At 34.8% G+C, this 10,828-nt stretch overlaps 4 protein-coding genes across 17 annotated transcripts in view; 1 reads left to right on the top strand and 3 right to left on the bottom strand.

The window, feature by feature from the left end:
* The window catches only part of LOC129566327 (brefeldin A-inhibited guanine nucleotide-exchange protein 3), an 11,561-nt gene extending 10,856 nt beyond the window's left edge, over positions 1-705 (bottom strand). Inside the window, exon 1 of one of the 2 annotated variants that reach the window (XM_055442162.1) lies at positions 395-705. The gene's annotated coding sequence lies outside the window, so the exon portion shown is untranslated. The other variant, XM_055442163.1, reaches the window with a different exon arrangement.
* Positions 706-1,337: 632 nt separating this feature from the next.
* Positions 1,338-2,678, top strand: LOC129566325 (uncharacterized). Its single transcript, XM_055442160.1, has 4 exons — positions 1,338-1,507; positions 1,601-1,837; positions 1,915-2,081; positions 2,488-2,678. Exons 1-4 carry the CDS (start codon positions 1,376-1,378, stop codon positions 2,582-2,584), a joined length of 633 nt encoding a protein of 210 aa, XP_055298135.1. The 5' UTR covers positions 1,338-1,375; the 3' UTR covers positions 2,585-2,678.
* Positions 2,615-3,636, bottom strand: LOC129566326 (malignant T-cell-amplified sequence 1 homolog). The gene is made up of 3 exons (XM_055442161.1): positions 3,481-3,636; positions 2,939-3,394; positions 2,615-2,829 (listed from the first exon to the last, which is right to left on the bottom strand). Exons 1-3 carry the CDS (start codon positions 3,489-3,491, stop codon positions 2,748-2,750), a joined length of 549 nt encoding a protein of 182 aa, XP_055298136.1. The 5' UTR covers positions 3,492-3,636; the 3' UTR covers positions 2,615-2,747.
* Positions 3,637-4,054: 418 nt separating this feature from the next.
* Positions 4,055-10,730, bottom strand: LOC129566324 (blood vessel epicardial substance). Of its 13 annotated transcripts, XM_055442145.1 has the most exons (9): positions 9,839-10,656; positions 9,581-9,754; positions 8,461-9,257; positions 8,153-8,310; positions 7,809-7,911; positions 6,748-6,897; positions 6,442-6,607; positions 4,762-4,788; positions 4,055-4,495 (listed from the first exon to the last, which is right to left on the bottom strand). In XM_055442145.1, exons 3-9 carry the CDS (start codon positions 8,950-8,952, stop codon positions 4,431-4,433), a joined length of 1,161 nt encoding a protein of 386 aa, XP_055298120.1. In that variant the 5' UTR covers positions 8,953-9,257; positions 9,581-9,754; positions 9,839-10,656; the 3' UTR covers positions 4,055-4,430. The 13 variants fall into 13 exon arrangements, with proteins under 13 accessions (XP_055298120.1, XP_055298131.1, XP_055298132.1 ...); XM_055442149.1 differs by lacking the exons at positions 4,055-4,495; positions 4,762-4,788 and adding an exon at positions 4,934-5,942 and having other exon boundaries at positions 6,466-6,607; positions 9,839-10,652; XM_055442153.1 differs by lacking the exons at positions 4,055-4,495; positions 4,762-4,788 and adding an exon at positions 4,934-5,942 and having other exon boundaries at positions 6,466-6,607; positions 9,581-9,751; positions 9,839-10,418.
* Between the last annotated feature and the right edge of the window lie 98 nt (positions 10,731-10,828).

Genomic DNA, 10,828 nt, shown 5'->3' with positions numbered 1-10,828 from the left:
AGAGAGAGAGAGAGAGAGAGAGAGAGAGAGAGAGAGAGAGAGAGAGAAAGAACGAGACTGGGTTGCGTCACAGTGTGTTAATAATACACCAAAAAAAATAAGCAAACACATTTTCTATAGTGTATTTAGACACACACACAAAATAATAATAATGTTCGGGGAATTCACGAACTATTTAATTTGATTAAATTTGTTTTTTTTTTCGCTTTTCATCCGATAGATAATTGCGAAAAGATATTTTAAACTCGTTTTTAACAAGCACTTGAAATTCTGAACTCATTACATATTGTACACGAAATCACTGCAATCGAATTCACAACCCGATTCTTTCTGCGTGCTTTTTTTTTCGTTCGTTCACGTTTCACCACAAACAGATGCACTGCATAATTTTTACCTTTTTCAATGTTTTGTACACAAATAACCACTGTGCTCTATGCCACTGTTGCTGTTACCGCCAATTTTGCACAATTTTATTATCATTAAATCGAATTTGCCGAGCAAATGCTTCGTTTTTTTTACTTCCTTCGGTTTCGCACTTCCAAAATTCTAACAATATGTTACCAGTTATGAGGCGTATGTGTAACATGCAACAGCAGTTCTCGCTCGCGTAATTCAACTGAATTGTTTTGGTGGACGACGACGACATTTTTCCTCCATCAAACCAACCACACACATCCTCTGCACGAGCAAATTGACATTCGGAACACATTTAAAAATACGAATAGTAAACGGTTGTGCGCCTGTGCACCAAAGGCACTCATTGTTACTATTGAAACGTGAAATCAACTTCCATACACTGTTGCTGCTTTATGTAAATAATAAACGAAACTAGAATCTACTTTATGGAATAAATACACGGTCGTCATCTTCAATGGATGGAACACACTGAGAGCACAACATATTGTGTTGGGTATGTCGAAGAAAAATAGGGCGAAAAAAAATTCGACGAGATAAATACTTTTCAACTCGCTCAGCATTTATCTCGTGGCATGAATGGGAGTCTCTTCGTTGTTGTTTTTTTTTCTGTTCTAATGAAAGTGCTTGTTGAAAGTAATTGTCGTTTTATTTTTCTGCGAAGAAATAATACGCTGAAATATGACTCAAAGATGAATTACACTCATTGCATAAGATACCCATAAAAAAAAACTTCTGATGATGACGACGATTGTAACACTTATCATAAAGTGATATATGAAAGGCATTTTTTTAATTTGACAAAAATCACAAGATTTACTAGTTTCTTATCAAATTTATTTATTTGTTATGACGACCATGAACAGTTTTCGGACTGATAATTTTTTGTAACGTGTAGAAGCAGCCTATAAAAATACCAATTCAATCGATTAGAAATCAGTCATAAAGTCTCGCTGAAACAATGGCAGTCAATAAGTGTGTTACACGTAATTTTAGTAGAATCGCAATTTTTGCTCAACTCTTTAGTTTTGCGACAGCATCATCCGTGGTTAATTTTGCAAATCCTCTGACCGATCCCTGTTTTGGTCATAAAGTATGGCCATTCGGTTAAACTATTTTTCATAACCAGCCACCAATTTATTGAATATCATCGGATTTTTAATTTTTCTTCTCTTTTTGTCATAAGGATGGACGTGCACGGTCTATAGATATAGATAGTTCCTTTGCGGAATGCCGTACATATTTTGAATGCATTAATGGTATGAAGACAACAGAGGAACCCTTCATGTGTCCATACGATTTGCCATTCTTTGATGCGCAAATTGAGGACTGCGTTAAAGATTCCGGAGCGTGTTTCTCATGTTCATCGAATTCAGAGTACGAACTGTTCCCCGTGCCGCATGCACCAAACCAACTCGTTCAGGTTGACATTTGAAAATAATCACTTAAATTAACATTTTAAATCTTATAATTTGATTTCGATTGTCTTGACTCGTTCAGTGCTTTAGACACAAACCATTGCTGATGGCATGTGCCGATAATTTGGAATTTGATGCTCGCATTCGGGAGTGCAATGTAAAACAGTTATGTCGAACCAAGAATTTCACTGGAAAACGGTGCCTAAGTGGTGGGCCATACTATGAAATTGATAACGACGATCCAACGGTGTAAGTTTGAACAAGTTTTACTTTAAGTGTTAGATGCATTTGAAAATAGCCAAACTGTATCTCGATTTTTTACAACTTCATATATACATCAGTACGAGGGGCTTATGTGTAATGCAAGTCTCACGAGTCAATACGAAAAATGTAGGCAACTGTGCGAGTCTTTCATATAAGTTTACGAGTCAATGTTTCTTCAGAAAAAAAATTCAACCGACTCGCGCTGACTCGCTTTGATTCATAAATTCGTTATGAATACGCTGTGCTTTCTGTTGTAGAACTCGCGACACAATTCCAACGGATTTGTGCGAATCAATACTGGCTTGCGATGACAAATAAGCCATTCGCATCAGTAGTTTGATATTTTAGTTCATTTTGAATTAAACAACTTGAACCGTTTCCCTTTCTACAGATACTACATTTGCTGGGATGAATGGAACAGTCTGTGTGCCCAATGCCCTTATGGCCTACAATTCAACACATTCAAAGAAACCTGTGAATTTGCATAGAAGACTCTGGAACAACCAACACGATTTCGATTTCGATTTCATATTTAAATATATTTAGCGAAATTTTAAAAAATACAAAGTCATATTAGCTTGAGATGTTACAAAAGAGAATATCATCGTGTTCAGCCGATAAAAAATGCATTGTTTTCTTCATTTTCGGAATTTATTTGACTGGTTTCATTTGCCAAAGACCATCGTTTAGGTAATGACAGTTCTCAACGCCGACACCTTTGTTAACTTTGGCTCTGTTTAGAGAGAGAGAGAGAGAAAAAAAGAAACGAAATAAAAGAATTGGAATTTCCACTTTTGCGAGTTTGAAAAGACTTTTTTTTCTGAAAGAAATGATTTCCTTACATGTCTTCGGTTGAGAGGCTTGTGAAGCCGATAGCTAGTGCATGTTGTTTTCCTTCTGCCATAATAGCGACGACCGTACCCTTATCTACCGGTGTCATGCATGCACCTGGCGATGTCAATCCCGGGCACATAATGTTGGCTCCACTCAGAACGAATCGAATAGCACCTTTGTCGACTTGTAGCATTGGCAAAAAGTATGGGTATTTATGCAGTAGCCGCAAAGTCGGCATCCATGGACCTTCGCGATGTCGGAAAAACAGCTGATCGCCGGAACTGTTGATCAAAATTTCGATATGATCTTGGCATTTCACAATTTTGAATGCATCCTTCTTCGGCAGGATTTGATCAACGTGCGTTTCGATGTGAGGAAATTGTTCGATTAATTTCGTACGAATACCCTTTTGCACAGATGACTTCAGCTGTTGAGTACCCGAAATGTTCTCTTTCTCGTCGAATCTAGTTGAAACAACAAAATAACACGGTGAATGAGCGATTGATGTTGAAAATTATATCTTAAATGAAGCTCAGAGGGAAAAACTTACTTTTTGAACATTTTTCTACAAAATTTTCACAAAACTTTTCGATCTGGTATTTCTTTGCACAATTTGCAGTTGTTGGTTTGTATGTTTGACGTTTACAGTGACGACGGCTGTCAATTGCGAGTCGGCTAAAATATCACGAGACAGTGTCACTAAGTGTGAGGTTAGGTGCAGTTAGATTGGAAAAATGAACCACAGAGAAATATGAATAACAGAGCTCGAAATGGGCAATATTCATTCAACACAATTCAAAGTATTTATTCCTTATTTATATCCAATAAATGCTTGCATTTCTTATATGAATTACTTCAGTCTTTTTATTTGAATGGTTTAAGCTGTTAAAATTGATTAATTTGCTCGAGGAATTCGGTTGTTAAGTATGAACGTTAGAAAAATTCTAAATATTTTAATTGAAAAAATCTCAACGTGAGAAGAAGAAAAATCCCAGTGGGAAAATGAAGATTCCTCCACAAATGGTAAAGAACTTACATTTCACAAGTGTGCGAGTCTGCTATGATTAAATCAATCTTAACTCTAAAAATAGCATACCTAATCGACCAATGAAACCCGCAAATCATTTTAATCTCATTTATTTCAATCAGTATATCAATGTCCAACAATCATAACTGTAACAAATACAAATTCCATAATTTTATCGGTAATATTTCATTGATAATAACAATTCGCTGAAACAAAGTGGATAAAACATAGGCTATAGTTAAAATTTGATTCTAGTTTCCTTCTGGTTTTTTTGGTTTTTCATTTGAATCAGTTTTTGTTTTCTTTTTTGGAAGCCATTTGCAAATTTATTAAACATTAAATTGGCTTAAAATATCAAATCTATCAATTAGAATATTCACTGGCAGTTAACAGTCATTACGGTTCTCAATAGTAAAATGCAATTCAATAAATTCAGTATATATGTATATATATATGAGTTTTGTGTTCAATATTTAAACAGCAGTTTCATGGTCAGTTTCCTCAATACAGCCCAAGCGCCATGAGTTTATGTCTCCTACTGCAAAAAAAAATGAAATAAGCAAGTATAACATGTATTTATTTGCCAAAGCGGTAATTTTCTAATTTAAACGAATCAAGAGAAGAAGATAATTTTTTCAAATGGAGATAGAAATAGAGGGATATACAAAAGATTCAATAGAAAAAGGCTAAATAAATAATTGGATAGCTATGTAATGGAGAGAAAAAGAATACAACACAACACAACAGAAAAAAAAAACAACGAAAGTAGAGTAAGGTCAAGGTGTGAATGGAGTTAAGACTCACCGTAGTAGTACTTCGATATCGAAATGCCTGTACGTTAAAAATGGACAATAAAATCACACATCATCAACGGAAATGAAGAAGGAAGAGATAAATTAAATACAACAATAAATAGAGAGCGAGCAAGAGAGGTAGATAGAGAAAGAAAGGCAGAAGATTATATAGATACAGCGTGTTTGTTGATTTTGGTTGTTGTTCTTTTATTGAATTTAATTAATATAGAAAGCATTCACAATAAATCAAATAGGCAAAAACAATCGAGAAAAAAAAACAAGAAAAAAAATAATACCAAAACTCATAAATGACAACATTGCGCGGCGTAATTTCATTACTTCATACATATCTTCATGGGTCACCTTAATCAATTGATTGTGTAATTGAATTTGTAAATTGCAATTATCGTAATTAAATAAATAGTAGATTTTAAATCGTTCGAAAGAAAAACATATATGCCCTTTCGAAAAAAAACATCATACGTCAAAATGAATTACGCTTGTCTCATCCTTTTGATTATTATCACTTAATAAATTTGACGGGAAACGAGAGACCAAAAAAATAAATCAGTCGACTATCTATAAATAAGGTTACGTTTTTTTTAGGAATTGATAATTGTCCATTATTCTCTTCTTTTTTCCAATTCGTCATATTACATCTAAACTAATTGTTTGTAAATTATTGTATCATCCAATTCAAAGACGAATTATAAACGCAACTGGGGCAATTTTTTCTTGTAATACTCTATGAGAGGTGTAGCCTCAAATACAAGTGAACGTTTTGTTTTTGTTTTATCGTTGAGATTTCGAATCAACCAATTAAATTCTGAATGAATTTCATTTTCGATTGAAGAAATTTTAGGATACATATATGTGTCTATATTAGGATATGACCAGGCGGCGGATATTCTTTCTTTCTTTTAAATACACTAAATTTAAGCAATTTTCTTAGTAAATACGTCATTTTGTGAATGAGCACACCAACATTAAATCAATGAGCAAGATCAACTTAATTCCTAGACATTTGCATCAGTTGGTTTCAAGCAAAAGGGAGAAGGAGAAGGGCTATGTATATTCAACACGGAGACGTTTTGTAATCATGGTTTGATTTATGATTTGTCGAGAATGCTGATTGTTTCTGTAGCATATATGGCTTAGATTGGTGACGGCCTAGCAAGGGAACATGCTCATCTAAAATAGTTGTATTCGGAAAAGAAGAAAAAAGATCGAAAATAAACAAACAAATAATCGATTTTTTTTTTAAATACGTAAATGAACTCAAGACATACAAGCAATTGGGTGATTAATTTAATGGCATTTTAAAACTAAAATTAATTTAAACTTTGGTATTTCCATATCGGCTGTCTCTTCATTGGAAAAAGATCATCTTTTAAAATCATTATTTAGCATACGCATTTACATTACATTATTCAGTACGTTTGTTTGTTTTTTTTTTTTGTTGCTCAAATTTACATTACAATTTCAACGTTGATAAAAGGTAAATATATTTAATTGAGTCAACAGGGGAATCAACTTGTACAAATGAAGTGAGAATAATAAAATCGGTTGCAACTGTTTAAATACAAATTATGCGTGCTAGAAATGTTTCAAAAGAAAATACTTTTATTTGTGGACAGTATTAGATACGACACCAAAGAAACGAAATAAAATGTATTGCGATTGTGCTTACGCGTTGAGTGTTTGTGTTGTTTACCTTGCAATTGGCGGTTGATTAAAGCATTAATTCCCTGGTCATCAGCGCCGTTCATCTTGACTTGTAACATTGGTTTATCCTCACTGCTGCTCTCGTCATATGTCTGAATGTGACCATTGCTGTTAGACAGTGTCTCACTCACCTTTTTGTGTGTATGTGTGTGTGTGTTTCAGTGCGCACCATGACAAATGCAGAAATTATTTGATTAAATCGCAGTTGCCATTAAATAAATCCGCTTTAGCAAAAGTTTGTATTTTTTTTTTTGGTTTGGTTTTAGTTTACCTGAGTGACTTGCATGAGCTTCTTAACCACATCTTTTCCAAGTATATGATCAAACACCGTTTGCAGGAATGATTCGTTGATTATGGATAATCTAAGTTTGTCGCGGTGCCATATTAGTACACGTGACTCCTCCATTGCCATTATTGACACCTACAATGTAAATAAAACCATCATCATTTCGCGATTCCGTTTTGACTTTTGTTTTTGTTTGCATGCAACTACAATGACGACGACAAACAGTTTGGAAAAGTCCATAAGTATTAGCGACAGTTTCGTTTTATTTCTTTTCGTCTTCTGTTTTCCGGCGAAACGCAATCGAAACGGATTAAACGTTGACATTGTGTATTTTGCGAAAACAAGTAGTCTGAACTCTGTGTGTTGTACGTGTGTACATACGCGACTATTCATTGCAGACAAACGACTACTGCGACTCTAAGTACAACTAATACGAATTGAATTACTTTAGTTGCTTGAGTGGCTTTAATGGAAGGCAACGGTTATGCACGACTGAATGGAATTAACACACAGCAAAATACCTTAGAAATTAACTCAATGTCATTGCCAACTTTTTTTATCCGCTGTCGTTTGATCATTTTCGGACGTTCTGCTTGATGAATTTCAATTTGTACGTCATCCGCCAAAGAGGAAAAAAACAGGAGATTACTTTAAAGTGATCAATCACTATTGTTTGTTTTGATTGAATTTTTTCTGGGATAATATTTTCGTGTTGTTTTTTTCAGTTCAAAATATCGTCTAAAAACTTCTTCGTGCGAAGCTATTCAATACTTCAAATGAGTAAAAAGAAGCGTGTTTGATTTTCAATGTGAGAATAAGCCTTCACTCCATTCTTTGTCGTGTTTCTTAAACGCAGCCAAATTGTTTGTTCTTTTCATTATTGAAAGGTGCGAAAATTCAACTTTTAATTTTCATAATTTATTCTTCTTCTCTTCTATTCTTCGTGTTTTTTTCGATCCTCTGTGTTTTGTGTTCGTCTCATTTGCGGTTTCTTCTTTCATTCTACATAATCACACTGTTTATATAAGCGATTTGATAGAATTTACCTGAAAGTAATCATCGGTCGAGACGCCAAACCACTCCGGTGAGTCTAGGAATTGATGCTGGAACACAATGTGCAGGGCTCTTTGGTTTTGTGACACAACTAATCTGCATATGCATGGAACAGAGACAAGCGAATAAGTGTAAAATTCTTGGTAAAAACATGTGAAAAAAATGCTATAACGGAATTCAACCGCATGGTCTCGGGAATTTGCGAAACAAATTGAACACTTTTTCAAAACTCTATTTCGAAATGTACAGAAATGTGTAAATTGGTTCGCGCATCCCAAACGTGCGAATTGTTGTGTGCTGCACAAATTATGTTGTACAATGTATAACATGTGCTTACTTTCCCGATAGTACAAGCGAAAGACTGTCAACTTTGGTAACTTTTTCTTGTGCGTAAATCTCTTGGTACTTGAGCGAACGAATCATCTTCATGCAATTTAGAATTTTCTTAAATTGATGTCGAGACACTTTTAGCGGTTTGAATAGGGCAACGTACACCTATTTGAAATATAAACGAAAGAGAAGAATAAAAAAAAACAATGTTGATTCATTTTGAACAGACATGCAATTTCAATGTACACAGAGCACACGCTCACTCCAAGATAGAAAGAGAGACAGAGAGAGAGAGAGCGCTAAATCGATAATTACCTCATCGATTTCCTTTTCAAAGTAAACTGGCCTCATTTGATACATCAATACGAATAGGTACGCCAAATTGACGATAACAAAGACGCCATTCCAAGCGAGCGCGTCCAGTGAACATTCGATTAGATAACTCCATAGTGTCATTAGTATGCTACCACAGACGAGAGCGCATCGTGCCAATAGAAACCCATAGGATTTGTGCGGTGATAGAAATGCAATCAAGAATAAGGCATTTGCCAATTGAAAATACACATGATACGGTTCTTGCCATTGTCCACACTTATTTGTTAATGCACTCAATGTAAAACCACCAAATGTATTACTAAAATAATCCGTGACCGTGCTTGTGTCAACAATGCTACCGGCTGCTACTTTGATCACCTCTTCGGTTGTATTGATAAAAATGTCTGGCGTTGGCGTTGTTTCTGCCATTTCTGCATTGAGCATTGTCTCTATCACGCCTTCGACACTCTCTATCCCATTCACATTTGTCATTCATTCAAAGAATTACACGCGATTCACGTTTATTTATACTTTTTGCTGTTGCTGTTTTCGATCTAATATCTTCATTATCATCGATTAAACATTTTGATATCAATAAGTCACGTTCTTATCGTTTATCACCCCATTGTCACTTGTTTTTGTTTTTCTCAAACTCACTAAAAATGAATGGAATTGAATTGAATTCACTTCAAAACAAAAATAATGTTGTATCTTTCGAGCACTGCACTGTTTGTTAAAAAAACACACACAGACTCGATTGCTGCGACTCACACTTTGTGACTCATCGGCACATCAAACTGAAATGACAAGAAGTTTTCGAACACTTTAGAGATTTCGTTATGGAATTTATAAACGACAACCACAAGATGAAAACAACAATGAAATACATATATATATATATGTATACATGGATATCTATACTGCATCTAGACATGATTCAGACCCGCTATCACTCTCACGCAATATCATTGTTCAAATAAAAATCTCACAGCATTAAATATGCGCACAGAAGGAAGATTATATGATTTTTTGTAAATAAAGTCTTTATCTTTAATTTGCTGAAATGGTCAATGGCTGAATAACAACAACGCCAATACCAACAACAACAACAACAACAAACCACTTTTCTTTTTCTCCGGCATGATGTCATAGGGCGATCATTAACACAATCACACTATTTCCGCTGCCATAAGACCGTCTTCCTTTGGTTGTTTGTGGTTTTAATAAACTTTAAAATTTGGCTCAGACAAATTGTCATTGAGCTGTGAGTTGGTTGCTGCCACTGCTTCGGCTGCTGAAGCGTAATATGAATGATAGAAGTAAAAAAAAGAGCCAATCAAATTGAGTTTGCAAGCAACCTACACACATAACGACATACCCAATTTTATTCTAAAAATGGTCATAAAAAGCTTAATTTTATTTTTGTGTGTGCATTTGTTATTTCGTCTATGTAAGCGAATAGGATGAACGTATCAAATTGAATCATGCATTTATAATTTCAGAGCGTGTGCCATGGAAAACTGAGAATGGGTATCGAACAACAAAAACATGACTGACACTGGATACACTGTCGTTTCAATGTATTGGCTCTGTATACGAAATACGAACGCACTATTTTTTGTTTCACTTTCCGTTTAAACCAAGACTGTCCTTTCGGTTTTTTTTGTTTCTCTCTGTGTGTCTTTCAAGTAACCCATATGTTAATTACAAAAACTTAAAATAGAATCTTCCATCGATGGAAATATTGCCAGTCCAACTGGAACAAATATACACACATTGTGTCAAAATATGAACGCTTTAAATGGAGATTTTTGTTTGAACACAATTTACAATCACATTTCGCAAACAATAAATTCGCGTTTTTTCCCTGCTGGCACAAAATTTACACATCAAACAAATTGAATATATCAACAACAAAAAAAAACCGAACAAAAAAACACACATTCTGCAATTTTACTGCAAGACTTACGAGAGAGTGAAAAAAACGCAGCAACGCTTTGCTGGTGCTGGTGCTGATGGATATAGAAAGAGAATAAAAAAAAAACCAACAAATGTGTGTAGTTGACACACAAATCACCAATGTGTCGTATGGAACGAACGAACTAACGTTGAACAACAAGCACACGGTAAACGACCAAACATTCGGCTTGACGTATCGAAACTGCAAAAAAATCATCCGATTCGATTACACTTTCGTTTTGAACCATGTTAGTTTCGTTCACCAAATTGGCAAAGAATATATACTCTCTGTCTCACACGCGCAAACACACGGGACGGAACAGAGAGCGAACGAGACAGTGTGTGAGTGTGTGCGTAGTCATGTCATAGAGAGCGCCGAAAGGGAACAATATAACATAACTTTTTTTTT

This window comes from Sitodiplosis mosellana, unplaced genomic scaffold, assembly GCF_009176505.1.
Source record: "Sitodiplosis mosellana isolate CC-2019 unplaced genomic scaffold, AAFC_SMos_1.0 Smas_scaffold_3, whole genome shotgun sequence".
NCBI lineage: Eukaryota > Metazoa > Arthropoda > Insecta > Diptera > Cecidomyiidae > Sitodiplosis > Sitodiplosis mosellana.
Note: the sequence above shows the minus strand (reverse complement) of the source record. Positions and strands in the feature narration are given on the sequence as shown.